Source organism: Rhamphochromis longiceps, linkage group LG11, assembly GCF_057381845.1.
Source record: "Rhamphochromis longiceps isolate RC_006_pf linkage group LG11, R_longiceps_female_GT1.1, whole genome shotgun sequence".
NCBI lineage: Eukaryota > Metazoa > Chordata > Actinopteri > Cichliformes > Cichlidae > Rhamphochromis > Rhamphochromis longiceps.
The window spans coordinates 29552528-29578592 of NC_140567.1; the positions used below are offsets into that span (position 1 = coordinate 29552528).

Genomic DNA, 26065 nt, shown 5'->3' on the forward strand with positions numbered 1-26065 from the left:
CACTGACCTCATGTGCTGCTGTTTTAAGTCTGTTAGCAAATCCATAAAGAAAATAGTTTGTGGATAACCAGATTTGCCTCTGCGGATTGAGAAAGCATCTCTATATATATAATACAAATTTAATCTTTTTGTATTTTAGATTGCCTAACCTTCTAGAGTCCTACTCAGAGTATGTAAACCTTTGTAACATTAACCTGGGTCCTTAATTACCACCATTATTGCTATACACCATCATGGTTACAAAGGTAACCCCCTCTACAAAAAGAGATCTTGGATATAAACACAATTAACTCATCTTCTCTCAGGTTTGGGCTTTTGTTATATAATTAAGGCAGGCTCACAGATCTTTGTGGGGTTGCTTTTCTCTTAAGTAATTGCAGTGTGTGGCACAGAGCCCAAGGCAAGCAATGAAGAAGAGTGAAGAAACAAGAAAATAGTGTGTTCTTGTCTGTGTTTTGTCTCTGTGGATGAGGGGGATGGTGAGATATTTGTGTTGCACTGTGAGCCAAAAGTGAACCAAATGGCAAAGGCTTATGGGACTTTGAGAGTGTGGCGGTCACACACCTGTCTGACAGGACCACAAGTGATAAAAGAGTTTTACGCTATGGGACCAGTATGAGCATGTGTGCATGAGTGACTTGGATTAACGGTCGAGTCCCCAGAGCTGAAAGTGCTCCTGCTCTGTGTATATGGGCGCACTGCATGAAAGCAAGTTGTTTTGGCATCCGTCAGATTATTTTGTTTAAACTTCTCGCAGAACTGAAATTACAGCAGGTTAACGAGAAGCCGTGGCAGCGAACCAGCGTCCACAAAGGCAGGATATACTCAAAGTGGAGTGACTCCATTATTAATTTGCTTGTGCTTTTCCTGCTTTGACACATGAATGCCTGCTTGCTGAGGAAGGTCTTGCCCAAAACCACACTGGTCCTGAGATGAGATCTTATCAGGCAGACTAAGAGAAAACACCTGTGAGAGTCTACTGAGGGTCTTAAGTGCATATAAAAAACATGAACCATGATCACATGAGGGAAAAATCATATTTAAAAAAAACTGGTACCGACTCTACCTGAAATCCAACATCCCCACAGACATTCCCATGCTTTGACTTTCAGAAAAGGACTCTGTCACCGTGACTTTACCCACTTGTTCTTGTTTTTAATGTGTTTTCATTTTTATTGTTTAAGCATTTTAAGCCTTAATGCACTTAAAACTTATGAGATACTCAAAATAAATCCACTATGGCACTGCGTTGAAAGGAAAAACTGTCAATGGAGTCCAAAACCATTTTTGTCTGCAGGCTGTAAATATGTGCTGTAAAGTTAAGCATTATGTCACTGCAACCTCCAGGGACTGACCCACTTTTTGAGTCAGCCTGAAGTGGTCACTTGAGGAACTGTGTTGGCTACCTTTTCACCCCAGATGTTGCTTATTGTGTCCCCAGTGGGTGATTCATGTGTATTAGCAAGTAGCAACAATGTAGCCTTGAACCTCGAGTCTTACAAGAGCACATCTGTTCTTTCTAACTCAACATGCACAGACTTCTATATTTTTTAACTCTGGGTTTTCAGAGCTAACAGAGGCTGACAAAATTGCATTACCAAACAGCTTGTATGGATTAAAGTAGCCTTATCGCTAAGACCTTTAAACAGACATCTTTGAGTAAAATCAGTAGTGCTCTTTGGTCTCACTGTTCATCAGTTTTGTGACAGCTTTACTGTGTGTAGTTGTTACATTTAAAGAAAGAAAGCTCTGATAAACCAGTCTCCAAGGAGGAGTCAACAGAGACCACAAAGCTAACCTTAAATAATGATAGCCTTTCAGCTTTTGTCTGGGAAGAGATTTGGTAACTTAATCTACTGCCAAAGCGACTGAAAATCTTTAACCTACGCCACTTTAGCCTTTTCCTCTTGAAGATATCCACATAAATAAAGTCAGAACTCATGAAAACTGCAGTACATGCAGTACTTGTGTGTTGTTTTTTTCCCTTCAGCTTGTGATCTCAGCAAAAATGGTTTCGAGCACCGATAAGCAGCTCATTATTTCTGAGCTCCCCGAGATGCATTTTAAACAAAACTACCAGACGTCACAGACCCCTCAGGTACCCAGTTGTGCCTCTGTGCACTCTCCCTCGTCTCCCCCCGCGTAAACTGCCAGCCCTGCCTGCTCGCCTTCTGATGCTTTCATGCTCTACAAACCTCATTTCCACCGAGCATTGCTGACTTGATGTCATGAAACTAAAATATGGACCTCAAAACATCAAGACAGTAGTCCCCGCCAATCAGCCCAAAAATCAGCCCTTTTGGAATAAATGTTCAGTCTGAGTTTGTTTGAAATATGCAAGAAACACGAGTTTGTCACTGAGCTGCGAGTGGGGAAAGATCTCTTCTGACTCAAACAGAGACGGCTGATGTGAAAGTCTGTACACAGCTAGTGAAACTGATTTCCCATGTCCCATTATGACAGGATAAAATCTGACTGACAGTATAAACACATAGAAATGGCACGAAACCATGGGGTTGAGATCGGGCTACGCTCGCTTGCATCATTTTCGCATCATTATTGTGTGTTGCCAAATTCATATAGAAATCCCAAGAAAGACTCCTAAATTTAAAAAGGAAGCTCTGTTCTATCTGAGGAAACATGACACAGTAAGAGAGAGGAAATGGGTGTGAAAAACAGGACACGAAAGAGATGAAGGAAGTGGGATATGAGGAGGAAAATGGGCTATTTTTGACAGGGTATCTGATCAGGCTGTTGTCATGTTTATAAAAGACTGATTTGATGTAAATGTGAAGGACATGAAGGCAGAAAAAAAGGACAGTTGAATATATGCTATACTAAATTTAAGAGGTGAAGAGAACCCCCTGCTGGCCAGAGGCAGAATTTTGTGTTCTAGATTTTTAAAAAAGGTTCGAGTCAAAGCTTCTAAAAACAACCATCACAGAGATCAGCAAATGAATGAATTTTTTTCCAATATTGCTCAAAAGTTAACATTTTTCAGTCACGTGTTCATACCTTACAAGAACTTCAGTGCAATAGTCTTTATTATTATATACCGAAAACAGCAGAATAAAACAGAATAAAACATGGAATAAGGCATAAATCACAAAAGAACAGAAATAATACCATAATAAGTCAATTTTTTTTTTTAAATCACAACATTTTAAAAGTCAAAAAACTCACACATTTCAGTCTCAGTCACAATCACAAAATCCAAGTCATCGGTTTTACCGGCTTTATCTCACCAGGCGTACATACGTGTCAAATAAATGTGCTCCACATTTTGCATTCCTGAAGTTTAAGAGAAACTCGGAAGATTATGTAGTATCTACATCATACTGCCAAATTACCTTTCTATAATCCGCTGGCCTCTGAACAGGTTAAGTGAGATAATCCCTGTCTAATCCTGCTATCACTGCCTTTAATCTCTTAATCCGGTTTTTGTTAAACTACAGATTAGATCAAGTTTGCTGACAGGTGTGGAGGCACATGTTCGTGGTGAAAGAAGCACTTTAGGGAAGTAAGTGTAGTCATACAACTGCAAAAACAAAACACTGCCATGTGCTGCCTAAACCAGTGTGGTCGTCACCAAAATTCTGCCTTACTGCATTCTCTGTGCTGCGGTTAGATGGTAAAGAGACAACTCAGGTCTGGGTGCCCACCTCATCTCCCAGAAATAATTCAGAATTTCATAAATTAGCATAGTGACTTTTAATACAAGCAACTTTAAAAGTTTTTTTCACAAGTAGTAGTGGTTGAAGTTCAATCACTGGTCCGGGATACGAACACTACCTCTGGCTCTGTGCAGGCAGAGAAATGGAAGCTCTCTTTGTTAAGTGTCGCCTATGACCTACACGTCCTCTTTACTCTTACATAAATAGACTGACCTTTAAGTAATGGGGAACCAAAGATTACAAAAAAATAAATAAACAACAACACTGATTTTCTTTTTATGTCTCAACCAGCAATCAGGCCATTGGTAGTAATGTGGCTGTGAACACACGTTTTCTGGAGTGTATAATAGCTGACAATACAGAGGGACTTTGCAAAATTTACCTTCCTTCTACATCTACCACCCTCCTCATGTTGTTTATTTTCTTTTACTTTCTCCTCCACCATGTTTCTAATTGGTCTTGGTCTTCAGCTCTGCCAGCTTGCTGGTAACAAAGTTCCATTTGAAAGAAGCATCCTCGTTGCCTCCTCCCAACGAGACGTACTTGGAGAAGCTATTGTTGCTCCTTCCTCCCCCTTCACTCTGCTCTCCCTCAGTGACCTGCCCATCCTGCTGACTTTCCGCCCCTCCAGCCTCTATCACCCCTTCCTCACCTTCCCCTGTTGCTGCCTCGTTCTCAGCAGCAGCGGCGGCAGCTTCGGCCTGTTTCTTGGCTGCCCAGTTAGACGCAAAGCTATCCCAGAATCCCGTGCGCCTGGTGGGTCGCGGAGGCTCCTCGGGCTTTGCTGCAAGCGGACTGAGAATTTAGACAAAGCAGTAGGTGCTTTAAATTATGAAACAACTGACAAAGATTTTAGATTTTAAATAACTTAAGTTTTAAAATTACATGTAAACACAAAGACTTTATAAGAAAGGCTTCAATAGTGATTAATCCAACAATCATTCCTTTATGAATATGACAAAAAAGACAGATTTTGGCCAGTAAGTATCCTAGATTTTCAGAAAATAAGAATTTATGTCTTCCAGTAATTATCTTCATTTCTATTTGTTTTTCTATTAAACCTCCTTTTCCCCTCTCAGTTCAGTCTGTACACCAATTTTGGCCAAAACATTTCTTTGGGTCAGTGCAACGAAAGTAAAACTTCAACCTTATGAGTTACAAAATCGGATAAAGGTGTGATCTCAGTTGGAAAGTGTAAAGCTCTGTTTCACCAGCAACATCAATGTTCATGAATGCATGTGAGAAGATAGACGATTAAAAACTCACTGGTCAGCGACAGGGGGGCACTCAGTCTCCTCTAGGAGCTGGTGTTCATCATCTTTGTTGAAGATCGCTGATAGCCGATTCCAGCTTTTAGCTCCTGCCCCCTGCATCTTGACAAGGTCAGAGGTTAAAGTAGGGATTTAGTGCTGTCAAATATCACTTGACTAACGCTCCTCTGTCATATCTTTAGACATATGCTTAGCATGAACCTTTGCATGGATATTCTCACTTTACTCACTGCATCTGTGACCATTTTATAAAGTATTTGTGAAGCCTGCGTGATTAGTAAACGGACAGAAAATACCCTACAAGGTTTACAAGCACTGCCAGGGTTCACATACTTTCCTGGCCAGCTGGGAGACAGCATTGGGCCCCTCCTCCTCCTGCACTGGACTCATATCATTCTCCACCTCTGTGACCTGCAACACCAGTAAACAGAACAATATTTCATTAACCTGTCCACACACAGTCTGGTCACAACAAACTGTCTAAGTTTAATGCACAACACAGAATCTGTGCACAGCAGTCGCCATCTGGTGCGTATTGTGGGTACTGCAAGCTGAGGCAGACCTAGCTTAAACACACATGACACTATTATATGAACTACTGGAGACTAAAAATAAATTGCCACCACAGAAAAATGTTTAATATTTCTTTATTAAAACTAACTTTAACATTTTGCACATTGTGTTTTAATTGCTTGTTTTTTCTCTTGACCAACTTACTAATTACTTAACAGTAGTATTTCCACATCAGTGGATGTTTTGACATAAGGAAGACTGATAGTCAAACGCTTTAGCAGTCTCTAATTTCACTAGAACGTGTGAAGCAATGGCAACTCAAATAGCAGTGATGACATCTCTGCATATCTATCTAGATGGAAACTATCTCTCCGGATTCCCTGTCGTCCTTGCAAATGCCCGGGCAGCTCAAGATGCCACAATGTGAAGCAGTCAGCTGGCAGATCTGAATATGCCAGTGAGGAACCTGGCTATCTGTCTCGTCCGCCTGTCAGCCCGTCATTCACTGGAATGCCAACTAATCCGTTTGTTCAGCTCCTGTGCAGGATCGAATTTCTCAGCTCTCTGGAGATCTGGGTCAACGCAACACTGTTTCACGAGAACCAAGTCCTGCATCGAGTGCAGGTGTTGCCGTGAACATGAGCAGTGGGAAAAATCCAATCCAACAAAAACCACTAAAAAGAAAGTCGATGTCTGACCCTTGGAAAAGGTCACCGCGTAACTCCAAGACGTTCTGAGAGCTTTAAAAAGGTAGAAAAGAAAACGAAGAAAGTTCTGCTTCACATGAGTGTAATCGTCTATTAGTCCTTTCTCTGCGATAAAATGTTTTTATGTTTACTTAAGTCACCACAGGCATCTGAAATATGACTACAGACCAAGATTCAATAATGATTTTATGTAAGAAGATACCAAGCAAAAGGGCATTCGATGACTGCTGAAAACATCCCATATTGCTTGCAGTGTTGCCTGTATTTTGGTTAAAAGCTGTTTAATTATTGCTGTGATTGCTCTTATGTATCTGGATTTCATTTTAAGTCCACATTTGTCTAACAGCAACTAATAAAAAAGTAGATTTGATGCATGTATATTTGTATGCACATGTTAGTAAACACAGTTTCATCAGAGTCGACTTGCCAGCGTGCATTAAGGCCAGCATTGCTGTTCCCAGGCCGAACATCTGTCTTAAAGTTCCCATTGCATGGAAAACAAATCAGCCCTGCAAGCTCATCTAACGCTGTGATGAATAAGAAATGATCAGCAAAACAAAACCAGCTGACTTTCTGACTTCTGTACCAACAATTATGTCAGCTTTCTTGTACTTTAACCTCTTAAGCCCCAAGCCTAAGTCATCTCCTGCTTTTTCCCCCGCATCAGGGGGCGTTGGGGCTTAAGAGTTTAAAGTGTTTCTGACAAACAAATTAATGAGTAACATGAGCAAATGTGGAGAAACATGTATGTATATTCTGTACCTCCTCGGCAGTGTCCTCCTCATATTCGGGATTAATAGTCTTCAGCACTTTGCTTTTATAAACCTTCCACATTGGATTCATACTTGCAGAAATAGATGCTCAACACTTGAGGGCAAGACCTGTGAAGATGCCTCTGCGCTCCACCCTCCACCGAGTCTCCACGTCCACCTTCAGCTCAGTTGGGCCGACTTTGGCCTGTTTCCATGCGTAACGTTCTCAGCAGATTATAAATGCAGGGAACTTGTTCAGAGCTGAGGCCCAAACTTTGTCATGCTGCTTCTCCTGGTCAGATTATGTCTGTCTCATTAAGCCAGCAGGGCTGACAGCTGCTTTCATCCCCACAGAGTGTCTGAACAGGTAAAGCTAGGAAGTTGCGCTGCTTGTGCATCCGCCTACGCAGGTATACACACACACACACACTAATTGTCAGCGTCACGGTACTGCCTTGGTTACCTGGAAACAGGTGTGGATTTCCTCATTCATATTTCAGAGGGTTTCTTTTGCAGAGCCAGAGGTCCATTGTCATCCTGTGCTGGTAGGATGGCTCCTATAACCTTGCCACACAAACACACCAATACAAACTAGTTTTTCAGAAAGTTGGAACTACTGTCTAAAAGGTAAATAAAATAATATAAATTCCACAAGTATTTAATTAAATTAGACCAAAGACCGCTTAATAAATGTTCAAAAGTGAAAAAGAAATCTAAAATGTCTTTATGATCTTTGCAGTTTACATGTGCAAACATAATTGCAAATGTTTCCCTGAACACAGGGTGTGCAGGTTGTCAGTGCTATTCAAATGTAAAAGGTTGTACATTTCCACCTTGATCTATTCTGTGTACATGAGCACAGAGCTTTGAGAAATTCATGTTCTGATAACATCCTCCCCCTCCTTCCACGTCCCGTCTTATTCAAGTAGCGAGCTGGAGGGGTGTTGTGTAAAAACGTGCAACAGTCGCTTGTAATCTGAACTGCATTTGAATTAACGCTACACACAGGTGCTCATGTCTTCTTTATTTATGGCAATTCATCTTTATACCATCCGTATTAACAAGTAACTCCTCTTTCACTGTCACCTGGCCACTTCCTCGCTGTCCTCCTCTCTGCCGCTGCTATTGGCTGCCGTGACAGATGAGACGAACACCAATCAAATTCAGGCGCCATGCAAGGTTTTTTTGTGGTTTTTGTGACTGGTCGCCTGGCAACCCAAGCGGGCTAGTTTCATGTAGATAAAGAGAGAAGTATAAAGCTCTGATGACAGATTGGATTTCACCAGCCACAACACAAACAGCCGACTACAGACTACAGCCGTGTTTTGCTCACCTGGCTCAAACTGACAGAATTGTAACTGTGGTGATAAACTCAAACATCAGCAGCATAACTGATCGCTATAAACGATCGCTGCAGGGAAGGATTGATAATGATCTTGATTATCAGCAGAGAAATTTGACCTATGCTGTTCTGTTGCCCTCCTGATCCTGGTTTTGATTACCATACAGACTTCCACAGTAATGAAGCTGTAAGGTCGGGTAGATCCATACGATCGGCGTGAATTATGAATGCAAGTCTATGGACGACACATCTACACATAAAGACGGGTGGAATTTGGTCATTTGAACAGCAGCCAGTTTGGGCAGCTTGAGGAGCTCAGGTTTCAGATGGGAAAGGTCACACCCAGGGATTTATCAGTTACCGCAGCACACACAGCCAGTAGATTATTATGTATGACTGACATGTTATGACCTACATATCTTTTGAAGCATTACAAAGGAAGCTGGAGAGTATTGTAACCAGTATGTGTCGGGATATTAAAATAGATCAAATTAATCTGGGTGTCGCTGATAAACTCTATCCAGATTTAAAGTGCATATCACTCCTCAAACTACAGTTTTGAGACGTTTACATCAGACATATTTTTCTGAAATAAACTTGTCAGAGGAGAAATACGAGCAAATCCAAATCCATCTACCTGAGTACTTCAATAAAAGCTTGAAATATTAGAACGTTTTTGTGATATTTGACATTTCTAACCCCTTACATTTCAATTCAGTTTGTTTGTAAAAGAAAATAGACACGTATAGCTGCAGATCCTTGCACTGATAATACCCCTAAGCTTTTAGACCACAGGTGCTTGGCTCAGTTATCATTTCTATCTCACAAGATAAATTTTCATAAATAAATTAAAACTGATCAGAACTGAGTTCAGCTTACTGGTGTCCGGCCTTCCACAACAGTCCCAGTTTTCCATGTGGTCCACAGGAAAATTAATTGCCTAACCTTGTTTTAGACTATTTAAAAACAAAGCACTAACTGGGGCTTTCCAGCCCTGTGAAGGACTGGCAACTTGCACAGTGTATACTCTGCATCTGGCCCTGAGTCAGCTCCAGCCCTCATCATGAACTGGATAAGTGGTTTATAAAATAGATACATGGAGGCTTTTCCATTGAATATCAAGAATTCTAAAGTTAGAGAGGCAAAGTCGAGATGAGTAGAGCAGGGATAGTGGATATAATGAAAAAAGGATGTTGAATATGGAACTGTGAGGTAAGAGGAAAAGAGAAAGCTCACAGAGGAGGTTTATGGGGAAAGGACACGGAGAGGGTAGGGTGAGTTGGAGGCAGGTGATCTGCAGTGGGAGCAGCCGAAAGAAGAAAAATAGAACTACAAATTCATTTTATTATATATTTTAATACGTTTATTACCTCCTTTATCACATTAAACACAGACAGCCTCAGATCACCACTAGGTGGCTCAAGAATCCTCAACAATGGTGGACATCCGTTTCAGAGAATCTTGAAGTCGCACTCATTTCCTTTTTTCAAATGCCTAATGATTAAGGCCGTGATTTTATCCCACACAGGCACAAAAATACGGAATAAATAAGAATACAATGCAATATAAAGAGAATACCTACTAGTAGGGAGTGTGATTGCATCAAATAGTTTTTTGTTATTGAAAGCGGGAACAAAAGGATTTGGTTGCTTTACTAATCACCCTATTTGCATTGCAAATAAACTCAGTACAGGTAAAGGCTGAAGTCAGGGTTCTGGTGGTTGATTTCATTTTCTTGACGCTGTTCGTTTAAGTTAATTCCAATTTCTGTTAGGCCCATTGTATTTGTATCGACTTCTGACAGAGAACCAACTTTTTGTATTGTGTATATATACACACAATCCAGAAAAGCTTTCTACCTAAATTTAGGCCACAGGTCTTTGTCTCAGAGCAGTTTATTTTGCATTTGAATTTCAGAGAGAAGTATATTTGCGTGTCCTCCTTAACAGAGGGTGGCTACCCAAAGACAGGAACTGGTCTTTTCCACCATCAAAGCATAAAACCGATAAAAATGGACTAAAGCCGGTTTTGATACTTTGAGTGCTCACAGTAGTTTACCTATGTGACTCTCATGAATAGCTAGCAAGACAAAAACATGAAAATAAATCTACTATTCTTGATTTCATGATACCAAAGAAGGTTTACCTATGTGGAGCTAGATAAATACTGCCTCCTTTCGGTTCTTGCGAACACTGTGTGGTCTGCAGGAGGTCCCTGAGTTCATCCACATGCGTATCATATCACTTTTGACCACTGGGGGGCGACATATGAAATAATTTCCTGCTTCAGTGGGTTATTTGAGAGATTAGGAACACAAAGTACAGAACACAGTGTACTGAATGTCATCCATATACTGCCTCTGCATGCATGCTACAGTGTTAACATGCAAGCCTCTCAAAAATCAGAGATATTAACAAGTGATGTGCAGCATCGTTAATAATCTAAATGGAGCTGCACAGGAGATGCTTCACCACATTAAGTTTTCTGTGCATGATGCTACATTTTCCTTTGCAATGCCTGAAATCACAGCCAACTGAAATTAGTAAGATTTTGATATATGTAAGCTAAACAAAAGGCTCTGGATATGCTGAAGCTCTATTGTCTGAGCAGACATCCCACCACACAGGAATGTCATTCATTTCAGTGACTAAGCTTAAAGCTGGTTTCCTCTGTCAAGCTTCTCATTGTTGTAAAGCTGATATCATAATCCCCTTTTCATTTTATCATACAGGAATTTAACTGTAGTGATATTAAAGAAGTTTGCATCTTAATCCTAAGATGTTCTTACTTTATAACCCAACGCATTTAATTAACCTCCATTCATACTGTAGGTACGTAGTATATTATTTATTGTGTATTTTATTAATTGTCCTTAACCAAAGTTAAATGACAAAATATTTGTGTATATTTATGCAAAACGTCCCGGAGTAACTTCATTGTAGAGCCTGTGCAAAGAACATTTCACTGCATTTGTACTTATTGACACTGGCCTGTTACATCAATGTATAATAAGGCATCATTTTGTTATCTCGTAGGCTTAATGATTTTATATAAAAATATTTTCAAAGAAAAAGATGCACTAAATTAGTATCGTAAATCTAAGTCCAGACGTTGCACTGCAGCGTATTGTTGCTCTCAATACAGGTGTAAAAAAATACCCTTAAACCATCATGTGTATTGAACATGTGCTGTTCAGGAAAAACACCCACAAGTCAGTGCAGGTGAACCGGTTGACCTGCTTTAAAAAATACATTCATAACTACTTTGGAGTTAATGCCCTTCACTGCAGACATTGACACACATCTGCGCTCTCACTTCTTCTAACCTCCCCAGCTACAGTATCTTGTCACAAGACAAGATACTCATATTCGCTGCCATGAGTCTATTTAAGAGTTTGTTGTTCAGCCTCCTGCAGCGACTTGGAAGGGAAAAGTCAAATTCCACTTCTGTGTGCACAGATCTGCGAGCTATAGCGCTGATGCATGTGTAAATGCACACCGGACAAAATGTTTCTACACCAAAGGAGATCTAAGTGTACAGGCAGATTAATGCACTAGTGACTGTTTCTTCCTAAATAAAATGTTATTTCATTTTACAGCTGTTTAAAAATGGTGACATGTGGTTGAACGGCTTCAGCTGGTGACAAGCATCAAGAACGTCCTGGGAAAACAAAGATGTCTGGTCACTCTAGGAGAGCATGAACCTAGAGGCTCTTTGCTATATTTATTCTGTGCAGTGTCTTAAAAACCTGAGTCATAAACTGCAGTGTTGAAGATCAAGGCAAACAGAGCTGAGAATTTTAGACTAAAAGGATCTGACATTCAGTTTTAAAGTCTAAGAGTGATTTGCTGATGTTCACTGCTGCAGCGAAATCTCCGTGTGCAGGTCAGTAGGTCAGACTGCACGAGCGCTCTATGCCCTCTTGCTCATGCAGTTCAGCACATTAACTGAAAGACCTGACATTTTGAAAAATACGTCTAATGGCTTTTTTAATACGAGGTGAACAAGAGGCATCAGCAGAAATCAGCCTGTCATATTGAAAAAAGGGAAATTACAATGATGGCCTGGAAATGACCACACGAAAACGTACAGTTCTGGTCCACAGTTTACATCCACTCATCACAGGCGTGAATGTCATGGTCATTTTGGGATTGTAATGATTTCTTTCAGCTGTTGTTTTTCCAGCATGGAATGATTCACAGCATACATCTGTGAGTTAGGTGCATATGTTTGAATTATTTGAGATGTTCTCTAATCCACACAGGGTCAAAAGTATACATAGAGACTCAAACATAAGCACACACTCTCTTAAATCTGTGATACTTGAAAAGGCCAAAGCCTATTAACATCTCATTGATCGTTATTGACTACAAATGGTAGTTTCTTTTTGCAGCCATACAACGGGGTTTGTTTTACAGCACTCATTGGACTTAGCAAGACTTAAGAAAATAGTCAAGCCCAATGTAAGAGCTGCCAAATATCCAGCCAGAATTAACTTTACTGATGGCTGCCAAAAGCATCTGGTTGAGGTGCAACTTGCTACAAGACACTGGTTGTCTTTCAGGACAACCAAGAGAAAAGCACTAAACAAAAAGGTCACCCATCACAGACGTACAAATGCAAGATTTTCATTTAAGGAGGTTATCAAAATTATTAAAAATACCCCATATTATTATTTTTGTACCACACTGTTAACTGCCATGTTTGCAGAAGAAAAGGGCCCAAACACATGACACTGAGACAGACTGAAATAAACAGAACAAGTGACAAGAACCTGAAAAATTCAGTCAATGCCAAGAATAAACCTCAAAGAGACACTGAAACACAAACTGTGGTGAAGAACAGGCCTATTTACACACACACACAAGGTAATCAGGATATAGGACACAGGAGGGTAACGGGACACAGGTGAGGACAGTCATGCAGTTAAAGGAATTGTGATAAAGAAACAGGAGGCAAAATAAGAAGTGAATAACAACCACACTGAAACAAGGACACACAGGCCGTGACTGGACAAAGGGGAAGACACAAGGGAGATGAGACAGAGGGGGGAAATATAAATGATAACAAGGAGTAAAGGTTTGCCATACTAAGAAATTACCAAGAATCAAAAGCTAAATGTAAAAAAAAATAAAAACAATAAAAAATAAAAAACTAAGAAGTAAACAAAAGATACTTAAAAATAAACAAGACTTCAATTTCTGGAAACTAAAAACCCCAGGTCAAAAAGCCCAGAGGATAACAGTAAATATGTTCATTCTGTGGGGGTTGACTCACTTTTGGAGCCTCAAGTAAACATTCAACTTTCATCCCATTAGCTTCATTTTTTTAGAAATGAAGTTGCTGCTTGGCCAAAACATAAGACATGTGTGTAAAACTGTCCTCTTTTTTTTGCAGGAAATAGTAAATTAAATATTCCCTGTCAATTAATCAACTTACCAACTGATTTTTTTAGGTAGCTCCATCTCCACTCATTACAGCTAAGCTAACTGTCTCTGCCAGAGGTAGCCGTACATAATTCAGTCAGCAACTGACTTCCCTCAAAGTCTCTTACTTTCATCTGATTAACTCTTAAATGCTTGAATATGTAAAAGATTTTTTTTACAGAATATTGAGGAAAGGTTCCTAAAAAATCAAAACAGCTTATCTTCCCAAAATACATGAAAAAAATCATGAAAAATTAAACACTGTTTGAGTAAATTAGTGGATGTTTATAAGAAAGAAACTACACGTTTCTTGTTGAAAGGACCCGAATAATTTATAATTGTCTTATAAAACATTCTAACCTCCTAAAATGAGTTGGGTCAAAATGCACGCTTTGTTTATGCAAATGAAAACATGGCTAAATGTAAATGTAATATATCACACGGGTTCTTAGTAAGGCGTGGTGAGTTGCATAAGCTTAAACAATAAAGTTGTGCATCCGCGTGTTTTTCTGTATTCTATATTGCATGTTTCTTTTACAAGGATCTGCAGGCGTGCGAGTTTCAGTGCAGTTGCTTCCTGTCGTGCCAGCAGTTGTGTAACACACAATAAAATGCCCTTTCAAAGCTCGTCTTACCTTCCAAAACAAGTTCGTATTGTCGTTATGTTTCCATGATCGTCATTTTGGCATCAAGCTCCTGGTTTACATAAGAACTCTCAAGGTTATTTGTAGCACTTTTTTTTAACAACTTAGCAAAAATGCATACAAAAGGACACTTCTGAAGAAAGTACACCTCTAACTTTCTCATTACTTGTGCAATGCTGGAGGTAGATTTCACAGTTAGCAGTACATGCAGTGATTGCAAAGGGCATAGCATTTGAAAAAGCACACAGTTTGCAGTCTAATCATATTCCACAAATGAGGAAGTGTGGAGACAGTGAAGAGGTGCAGCACAGTAGTGCAGAATTTAGCACTGTCATCTACCACAACATCCTGCTCAGATTGGGCCTTTCTGTTTGCAGCTTGAATGTGTTCCCTGTGAATTGCACAGGGAATTATGCCCACAGTCCAGAGACATGCCTGTTAGGTTCATTTGAGATTTGAAACTAGTTTTAGGGGTGGATGTGAGAGTAAGTGGATGTGTGTTGTTTTGGCCCTAATATTGATTGGTGACCAGTCCAGTGTGTACGAGTACCTGTGGAAATGAACCCAGCTCTAATCCCAAGTAACCTATTTTATCAAAAAGACTAAATAACGTAAGATTCCAAAGCTGCAAACTGTTTTGGTATGGCTCTTGGTGCACACGGCCAACTTCCACATCTGCAAAGGTGTTAAACAATATACTGATACACTGTGTACTACCATCCAGATGATATCATTTTTTTTTTTAAAAACCTCAGTTATTTAAGCAAGGCAAAGCAGAAACCACACTTCCACATAGAAAGAGTTCAGATTCGAAACTTCAGTTCATTAACTTTTTAAAAGGTTTGGCGCATTGTGAAATGACAGCTGGGAAACACCTTTGAAATATGACTCAGTGTTGAAAGACAGTGGTGTTTCCTAGAAAAGTGGTTCTCTTGCAGTTAAATCCACACAGGTTTTTCCTTGCACCAGGATCCCAGAATCATAACCATGACAACCATGAAAATCACAATCAAGACTTTTAACCTAATGTATTTCAGATATACTGAATCTCTATGAAGCTTGATAGTTACTTCAGTAATATATTCGTAGTCACGTCTATGCTCATATATTTATGTCTGATTGTACAGTACGTGCAACAGTTTGTTATTTACACACTGACAAAATCCCCTGAGGACATCGGTGAGAAAGTCCAACCCTTTTGTCTAATTGTATATGTGGACGCATGCCCGCTTATACTTTTTTACTAGATATAACCTGTTCAAACCGGCTGTGAAGCGGCTAATCCAGATTTTGAATGCATGGATGAAGGTAGTTTTCCTGCAGCTGGCTTGAAGTTATTGGCCAGGAAGAAAAACATTCACAGTCATACATGAAGAGTCAAAAGATTCATTCAAAGATTTAAAGCAGATGTAAACCTCTGATAGAAATATAGATGCACACAGATCATGAAATTGGTTGTAGCTGCACTAAAAAGTAATATAGGAAAAGGTCTGGCTTCTTTTATATACAATAACACATACTTGTGTGTGTGAGCAGATGTGATCATATATAAATATGCTTGTTGCGAGGGGTTATATGGCAGCATGTTTGCAAGCATAAATAAATGACCAGTGTACAGAGCTGTGAATCATGTCATGCAATCGAGCCAAATGACCTCATATGATGGAGCTCAAACAACTTCTTTCGCTCACCCTTGCCACACTAATTATCTGACAGCTCTTTGGGGTGTCGAGGCGCCACTCGGATCCAGAAAAGTTCACAAGCGAGCACTGGCAGTAAATTTTCTGGTGCTGGGTGTCCTCGCGGTTTCAAGTAGATGTAACTTCGCAGTTTACAATCGACATTCGTACGGAGCACCACATGCCTCTGCAGCGCCTCTTGCAACACCCGTCTCTCAGATATCCATGCACACCTGTCTTTAAATGTTGCCTCCAAAATTAACCTGCGATAGCCTGTTAATAGTATCTGTGAAGAGGTGAAGAGGGGGGCTGCTCCCATTGGAAGATTAGATGGAAAGATCAGGGGATCAGGGGAATGAGATGAGGGGATTAGGACGTAACATCTATCATTCAACACTGAATTCTCTTTATAGCAGTGTTGGGCGTGGAGCTCTGGAACAGCTACTGGTGTATCTGGAACTAAATCAGGTGCTGTGTGATATAGCAGTGACAGAAAAGGAAATGGGGAAGGGGCCGGGGAGATAACAGAGGAGCGTGTCTTTCGTTTGGACATGATCGACTTGTGTGGCAGGGAAAACAAGACATTTAATGTAAGCCAAGTTACAAAGCTGTTCTTGACTACAGCTTTGTTATGTACAGTACACTCCAGCATGCAAGCGCATAGATTAAAGTCCATAAAGATGCAGGTATAAACAGCTGACACAGTGAAAATTGATTGGACATTGTTATTAATTCACAGAAGTCATTGTAGAACTTAAATTTTACCCTGATTCAGCAGGTAGAAATAACGGGGGGGAAATTATTTGAGCAGTCTCTGTTTTAATGGTAGTTTTATTTTAATGGAGCGAGGCAGGATATCAACCAAAAACCCAGAAAATACACATAACATAACAGTTATAGACTTATTTGCACGTCATTGAGGGAAATAAGTATTTGATCCCCTACAACCCAGCCAGAATTAGAATCAACCAGTTACAGATACCCCTGATCTCAACTCACTAGGTGCATAAAGCACACCCCCATTCCAGCCTCTCCACCACCATGGGCAAGACCAAAGAGTTGTCAAAGGACGTCAAGGACAAGACAGCAGAATTTCACAAGGCTTCAGTGGGCTACTAGACCAAGCTTGATGAGAAGTTGACAATTGTTGGTGCAATGAAATGGAAGAAATATAAAAATGACTATCAATCGCTCTTGGCCTGGAGCTCCATACAAAGTCTGCTGGTGGGTCAGCCCAAAACCAAACAGAGGGAGCTTTTTAATTATCTGAAGGCAGCTGGAACCACAGTCACTGAAAACACAATCGGTAACACCGTAATAGACTGAAATCTTGCTGTGCCCGCAAGGTCCTCCTGTTAAGAAGGCACAAGTACAGGCCTGTCTTAAGTTTGTCAGTCAATATAAATGATTCAGAGAGGTTTCGGGAGAAATTGCTGTGGTTAGATTACATCAAAACTGAACTCTTTGGCATGAACTCGATCCACTGTTTTTTGAGGAAAAAGAGAAGCTGGATATGACCCAAAAATGCCATCGCTACTGTCAAGCATGGAGATTGAAACATTAAGGTTTGGGATTCTTTTTCTGCTAAGCATACATGATGACCACTGCCTTGAGCGGCCGATGGATGGTGCCAACTGCCATAACATTTTGGACGAGACTCTCCTTTATCAGTCAGAATAGATAGGATCAGTCCTCCAGCGAGACAATGACTAAAAACAAGTGGTAGATCTAGAAAATTTTGTATATGGTTGAAATTGAGAGGCAAGAGGTCTAGGCAGAGTGGCAGTTGTGGTTAAAGAAGGAACCACAATATGGTCATGGAGTGTCCCAGTGGCGTGCACAGACATTTTGGGGGGCAAGTGCTCCAGGGGGAAAAAAGGGCACTTTTTGCATATGTGGAAAACCTTTTCTTTGTATAATAAAAAAATCGCACAGGTTAAATGCAATTTGACTTTTATTTTCTCCTTTCTCAGCCTCTCTTTCCTAGGCATTATGCTTGCTGAAATTAGTAAATAAATAGACCAAAATGTATGAGAACGAATAAGACTGACTGTGGTCATTACAAGAACAGGGCAGAATGGTCGTTTTCACAGGCAATTGGGAACTGCCTATTTTTCCTTTAGCAAATTAATGTGTTAATGTTGCCAATATGTTACACCAAAAAAAATTAACATGTCTAACCAGTGCTTCTCAAAACTTTTAACATGCACCACCCCCAACACCGTACCCTTCAAACTACCAATAACAACGTCACTGTTCTGTCACAATCAGGTCACAACACAGTGCGTAAATGTCTGTGAGCATCGCTGAGTCAGTAACAACCAGTTAGGCTAAAGACTGCATCTTTAGACAGTTGGACGGTGTTCTAACTTTCTCACAGGAGACACCTACTAAAGACAGTCAAAGACATTAATTTCAATCTTACCAAAGTAGGACAGTAGTTGACGTTAGTTATGGAAAGGCTAATCCACAAAAACGGAGAAACGTCCATAATTCTATTATTCATAATCATGTCAAGGTTTTAGGTTTTTCTGCAGTTCCATCTCTAAAAAGTGTGATGTCTTCCCGTCACTGACTTCAGTTTGAAAACTTTGTATTTATTCACAGATTTCCGTGAGATCATCCTAAAATTTGTAACGAAAAATGGGCTCAAAAGAGCCCTCTGCCTAACGGCATGTAGCCTTAGCCTATAGCATAACGTGATATTTTCAATACTGTATGCCAAAAAGGTCGGAATTGATGGAGAGTGGGGTTGCCTAAATGGTTTAGGTTACATTTTAAATGTGTCGTTTTTTTGTTTATCCATATGGATGGATGGAGGGGTAAGCTGGCAAAGTTTGTCATGTGCAGTTTCTGACAGGCTACTTCACAACAAAACAATTGCAGGTTGGTCTTAGAGGGCAAACAGAATAATTTCACTCGATTCATGGGTTACCCGACTGGTTGGGAAGGGAAAGAGCTGCCGTGTTGTCCGCCGTGGCTCCCAGTCGCTATAGTTAGCCTACTATGCCTACTCCAAGTAGTCCTGTGTCATGCCGCTGCTACACGCCTCACAACAAATGAACTGCAAGCGTGTTCACGTGACACGGTGACAGTGAAAAAGCGACAGGGTTCGGGTGTCTTTGAAGAAGGGGCACAAATCAAGCCATTATTTTCACACCTTTTTAAATCGCGCAGCTTTAAAAAAAAAAAAAAATCACGTCTTTCAAAAGGGCACTTTTTTGGACTGAGGGCAAAAGGGCAAGTGCTTCAGCACCACCTCGTCTCTATCTGTGCACGCCAGTGGAGTGTCCAGACCTCAATCCTATAGAAAATCTTTGAGTTACGAAGCAGCAACCAAGAAACTTGGTAAAGATGAGTGGACCAAAATCCCTTCTAAGCTGAGTGGAAACCTGGAGACCAACTACAACAAGCATCATAGCACTGTGCTTGCCAACAAGGGTTTCTCCACCAAGTATTAACTCGGTTTTTTGCATGGGGAACAAATACTTTTTTCACTCAGTGACATGTAGATCAATTTTAAAAAAAAATTGTGTGAAAATTTTTAACTTCCAGACGTCTGGTAAATATTCTGTCTCTCTCGATTAAAATGGAAATACTATAAAATTAGAGACTTTTCATTTCTTGGTAAGCAAGCAAACTTAAGTGAGAAAAATTCAGCAGGGGATCAAATAATTATTTCTCCCATTGTATGGCACTGGGAAAGTCAAACTTTAAGCTAAAGCATTTTGTCCTCTAATATAAACAAGATCACAGTATGTCTTCGTGTAAAGTATGTTTCTGGACCAAAAATCCTCAGCCTATCATGAAAGTCTGGACACAGACTGAGAACAAATGAGTAATAAATGCCCAAATATGACCGAGCAAAGACATCTAACCCAAACTCACTGCATAAATAACCGGCACACTGCCAGTTCTTGCTGTGTTTGTTTATAACGAATCGAAATGTCTAAGGCCACACAGTCTGGTAATTACATGTGTAAATATATACCAAGATAATCATCACATTACCATTAAGTAGCTTTTCTGCCAAAACGCTCTACTTCATTTATACATTTGTGTATTCTTCAAATCAGTTGCAGATAAATTCGAGCTTTAAATCAACTGTGTATTTTCAAGAGAAGTTAAAAATGGTAAAACAAGAGTGGAGTTGTCATGTGTCATGTCATAACTTTGAAAAGAAGATAACAAGGCCCAAAGGCATGCCCTCAGGATCATATATATCAATTGCTAACATATAGCTGGGAAACATGAGCTTAGCTCTGAGACTGTAAAACATTTGGCTCACCTTAGCTATAACTCTAAAACAGAGAAGAAAAACATGTCTACATTTCTCAGTATTGTGTTTTTAACTTGTAAAGCGCTTTGTGACACATGCCTGTGAAAGGTGCTATATAAATAAACTTTACTTACTTACTTACTATATAAGAAAAATAAGATAAAGTAGGCAAAGTAAATAATAATCTACAAGAAAATAGACTTACAGAAACATTTGCACTTATAAATCGATTAAAAGCAACACATAAAGCTCACAAATAGGCAGTTTTCATAAAAGAAAATCTATGAAAGCGCCTTTTATCTCCACAGTAATAATCTGTGAAACCTCACATGACAAAAAAAACCTCTCAGAGGGAGACAATAATGAGAGTATGCAGCGTTTAAGAGAGCGAGCGAGAGTGTAATTCCCAAACCGCGGCCTATTTCCAGCTCTGGCTCTGTGGTATTCTCACAAACATTCCCCAGCAATACAGTCAGGAAATCAGCAGCTCTGTGGCTCTGCTGCCCTCATACACAAACTGTGCTCATCAAACCATGTTGGGGTTAAAACAACAATCTCTGGCTGTGGATTTGATCAACAAAAGAAATAGTCTGAACTCGGTTTAATAAAAAATAAATCTTTAAAATAATTATTTAAAATAAATCAGTGATATTCTAAACGACTAAAACGTTCACAACAAATCAGGTTGGAAGTTGTCACTTTACATTTCCAGACTCAGATTTGTACCATTTTACTACACATCTATAATAACTTAATGATGAAGCTGTTTACAGCTCTGCAGCAAAATTATACAGAGACCCTGGATTGTTAAATGCTATCTTTCTGTGACAGTGCAGGCACGAACTTGTGTGACAGAGTGAAAAAGTTGTGGTGTAACAAGTTTCTGGTTCCACATTCAGTTATTTCCGTCTGAGTTTCGCAGCAGGGTCTGCATGGCACACTCCGTGGCACGTCACATCCCCATGTGCTCTGTTGTGAAACATCTGAAAAGTTTTGAAACTAAACTGAATCGTATTCTTATATCAGGAAAGGATTGCGATTGGTGAGATTTAGCCTGTGTAAAAAAAAAAAAAAAAAAAGAGTTTTTTTCTAGATTAAAAAAATAAACATTGTTTTAATAAAATTAGAATCAAAACTATGCAACTTTTGTCAGCAATAAAAATCATATCTCTGTGTTCACAGCTTAATCCTATGATTTCAAAAAGAACTGTGATTCCATGTGAGTGTCCCCAAGAAACAAGACATGAACAACACTTCCTGTGTACAAGCAAATGCACCACTATCGAGGCCTTAAGACGTGAAACATCTTGTGAAAAAAAAAGACACGAAATTCTGAATTTTTCTGATGCAAACTTGGGTTCATCAAATCTCACGAGCACACAGCAGCTGGGAGAATTTCAATCAAGTTGTATCACGGCCAATTTCATACGTAGCTATGTCAAGATGTCAAAAGAGTCGATTTTATGATCTTTGCATGATTTTTTTTTATTCAGTACTGGTGCTGATTGGTCCAATCTGATTATTCACTTGCGACTCACCTACTGTTAATGCAACTGTTCACACCAACAGCATAATTTACTCTTTATTGTATTATTTTTTCCAAACCAAAATGATTTTTCAGATCCAACTAAACAGATCTGACTAATCAGTGTTGCTTTTTCGCAACACGCTTGGAGTCTCTCCTCTGCCAGTAAAATCTAACTTGCAATCAAAGCTTTCCTAGAAGCAAGTCTAACCACCTCTGATACTTATTTAGGCAGTTATCTAAACAAGCCTGTGGTAGTTTTTTGTATTCTTCATTTTATATTTTTCGTTTTATCGTGACTCAAACAAAATTCCATCTTGAATACAAATTTTGAATGATGAAATGAACATAATATAGATGAAAATCCAAAGAATTGGATTTGTGTTTCATTCACACTGACCCACCAAGGAGATAGGCTACATACAAACTCACACTATGATCATCATAGTAAGATTAACTTCAATTTTAGTGCTCATTGAAGCATAAACACTGCATTTACAGTATCACCAGCCAGATCTGATATTTAAAAAATGCTTTGATCCCTACGATTCCTGCTCTGACAAGTCAACACTTTGGACTGTTACAGATCTCAGACTGTCCTGATAAGCATGTATATGCAGGCTATAACACATGGTGGGTAACTGTCCTGATTCCTTGACTTAACCTATCACCCCTGTCAAAGGTAGACCCTTCCTTTTGCTACCCAAAGGACAATTTTACAGCTCACCATAGTTTTTTCTGATTTTCACCAGCAGTAGTAAACTGATTTCTGACCTGCCATTCATAAATAAATTTGTTAATTTTGATTGAGATGTGATATTAGTTGCTTTCAATTCCTTTATTCTTATGCATTATGTGCTTTGTTACTTTGGGTTGCATGTAAAAAACCCACTGGTGTGAAACTGATTCACTAAAAACAGGTTTGGCAGATGTCGAGACCCGTGTTTCTTTATATAGTTCTCTATAAGGAGTGGCATCGCATAAAGGTGATAAAAGCACAAAGATGATAAACCCTGTGGGTAAAAAACACAAAACATCTGAACCCAGAAACAGAAAAACAAACAGCCCTCAAATTGAGCGTTAAGCAGCTTTGCAGTAAATCCCAACCAAATGTGATCCACAGGGGGAAAAAAAAGCAGAGAGCGATTAAGAGACAGAACATGACGTCCTACATCACTGACCAGGAAGGTTAAAGGGCTGAGATAGAGAGACATTAACTTCTATTGTCACCTATCAAAATAGGTGAGTTTTCTACTAATCACTTTACATTTTTAAACAGGTCTTTTTATTTAAAAAATGAAAAGCCCCTTTTTATAAATATAATCCTTTTTTTTTTTATTTAAAAAAAAGACAAAATTTTATGGTGACCCAAAAATAAATAGTTAGACTGAAGGCTTCAGTGGGGCACCAGATAAAAATGGATGCTGATGATGTGCTGCAGGATGGGAGTGTGTGGCATGTGAGAGACACGCTGTTCTCTGCAGTCTGCACGTTGGAGTCAAAACAGTGGCTCCCCGGCCAGAGGCCACCCCACAGTGAACCCCCAATCCAGCACATGCTCCAGCCAGGCACGTGCATGCTGCCGTCTCCCCAGCCTGACTTTGCCATAGATGTGACCTGACGTGGTCTGCGCACATTCCCTGCACTGTGATGAGCTTTGTGTTTACACGTTTTCACACGTCTAATAAATCTGCAAGGAATATCTGAGCACAAAAGAGGTTTATGGTGCAACACAGCCTATAATGACTATAATATAGTTTAATTACAAGCATTTCTTTACATTTCTGCACCAGCTACACCCAGACATCCAACTTGTTGCAACCTTTAAATTATAGGTTTTTAATAATAATGCTTCATTTTTTAATTTAAGATTTATTTAATGATGCAACACTTCTGCATTCAGCATTTCATTTCTGTTGTGATGTTTCAAGTCTTGAAGACAATCACCAATCACGGAGCAACCAGAAAAAAAGACCCTGGTGACTCCCATGTGAAAATGTTCATTTACAGCAGAGAAACATGTTTACAGCCATCTCCAGAGACCAGTTTGGGTCTCTACAGCTCATTTACCACTTCTTGATAAATGTCACCAGGGTATACCTCACCCATTTGAACTTGATTACTTAAACTTGGAGGAGTGGCTGCTTTGACTGACAGGTGAGTGCTGGCACAAGCAGCTGTAGCCAGCAGCTGTTTGCTAGGCTTCATTGCTGTGAAATTGGACCTGAGAGCTGGGTTTTGGTGCTGGCGCCTTTTACAGCAAGACTTTGTTTTCATGACTGAAATTCTAGTATGTTATTTGTCACTTAGCACAAATTAGCAGGTATCTCTGTCTGTGCTATCCACCCATACAGTCTATGGGTGCAGTTTTCTAACCGTGCTTGCTAGCATTAGCTGATAACTTAGCATTTCACCATTTGCTCTCCTAAAATGACACCAAAAAAAGTCCAAATATATTTGTTGAGACATCAGTGTAAAGTTACATTGGCTATATTTATTTTTATATACAGTGTATAAGCTAAATAAGATAATGAGGCCTGGAAATATAGTTACAATACTGCTTTTTGGGGTTGAAACTGTTAGCTGGAATTGTGGCTTCAGATTCTTTTTTGCAGTTTCCTAACCTGAGAGTGTCTAACTAGAAATTCACAAGACACACCTACTCGTGTCAGTAGGTCTTTCTCATGAAATATTTAGTAGACTATTTCCTTCTAGCATTAGTAGCTTAGTTACCATAAACTCATGTTTGTTATCTGTTTATTTAAAAATAACCGAACAGGGGGTCTTCAAAGGCCCTTAGCCTAAGATACAACAAAATTACACTTTAGCTTTATACTCATAACAAGATCTAGTCTTAAAGGAAGCCTCGAACAAGAGGTTTAGTTGTTTTTTTTAAAGGAACAACACACTTTAGCTTCTTTGCATATTGTGTTAAAAATGTAGTGAAATTAAACACACTGCCTGTGATCTCAAGAGTGAAACCCATAAAAAACACTAGCAATATGAGAGAATGAATATATACTTGATGAGCTCAGGACTGAAATATCATGCACCTATAAGTGGAGTTCATCTTTCTGAGAGATTTTGAACTCATAATAAAAGTTTATTTTTATCTGAGGATGAGACTCACAGTTCATTTAAATTTCCTGCACTACTGCTTTGAATGTCACCAACTCCTGAATATATTTCTGCCCTAAAACAAATGTCTGCAAAGCTATTTCTTCTAAATAACTTCACTTGGTTTTGAATATTGGGGTCATTTATCTGAGCGTAATCCAAAGTGCCTTTAATTAAGATTTGTTAGTTGAGAACGCGCCCCCACCCCCAACCTCCATCCCAAATAATCATCCTCCAATCCACATTCGCTACCGATGACCCTATCCCCATTCTTTTGTCTCTGTGGTTCAGAACAGATTTTGATGACGCATCAACGGTCAACCAATAGGCGCTCTTCATTAAGGGCCGTGTCCTGATGCTAGCATCAGTGAAAATTTTCCCCAGTAACGTGGGGAGGAGGAGCTAATGGCGGGAGCAGAGGGTGCACGTGGCGCCCAACGAGTTCTCAGCCTGTCACAGGGCATCACATCAGCCTGTGAGCAGGCATGCGCACTTTATACCCTCCACACCCTGCAAGAGAAAGGGAGAACGTGCAGAAAAGCAATTGCAAATGTAGCGCACTCACATTTGTTGTTGTATGTAGCATGGCACGAATCGAGCACCAAGACACTGAGGGGTCGGTTTTGTGTGACTAACCTGTCACGTTTTGCTGCACTTGACCGATGGCCAGCACACCTCTGCTGAGGAACTTGAACATTTCCACCATGTTATAATGAAGATTTTGGTTTATAAGGTTTTGTTTTGACCATCATCCAAGATTCAGTATAAAGGACAACAGAAAACTGGAGCTCAAAGACTTGGTTGTTTCCAGCATACGTTCTGCATTTTTCAACATGCAGATGCATGTTTTGCATAGATTTCCAACTGACTAGCGTGCTAATCTACAAAACCACAAGTATTAGATTGCACTGGCAGACAAAGAAAAAAAAAAATATAGCTGCCTCATTTGAAAAGGGAGACATTACATATGAGTGACCACATCCTGTTGCGTGCAGATGACACGAGTCTGTGTTGCAGGAAATGCTGTAGCTGTGCAGCTCCCTGTGCCAACCTCACAGCGGTTTGTACGCTGCCGCCACCATTTTAATTTCAGAAGAAACTGTGCCAAGAACAATTGATTTTTCTACATGTTAAAA

At 39.7% G+C, this 26065-nt stretch overlaps 1 protein-coding gene across 1 annotated transcript; it reads right to left on the reverse strand.

Moving 5' to 3' along the window:
* Window positions 1-4047: 4047 nt before the first annotated feature.
* On the reverse strand, window positions 4048-7295 carry LOC146659471 (uncharacterized protein C1orf232). Its single transcript, XM_085421879.1, has 4 exons — window positions 6928-7295; window positions 5279-5356; window positions 4941-5047; window positions 4048-4469 (listed from the first exon to the last, which is right to left on the reverse strand). The coding sequence occupies exons 1-4, from the start codon at window positions 7006-7008 to the stop codon at window positions 4124-4126; spliced, it is 612 nt and encodes a 203-aa protein (XP_085278005.1). The 5' UTR covers window positions 7009-7295; the 3' UTR covers window positions 4048-4123.
* Between the last annotated feature and the right edge of the window lie 18770 nt (window positions 7296-26065).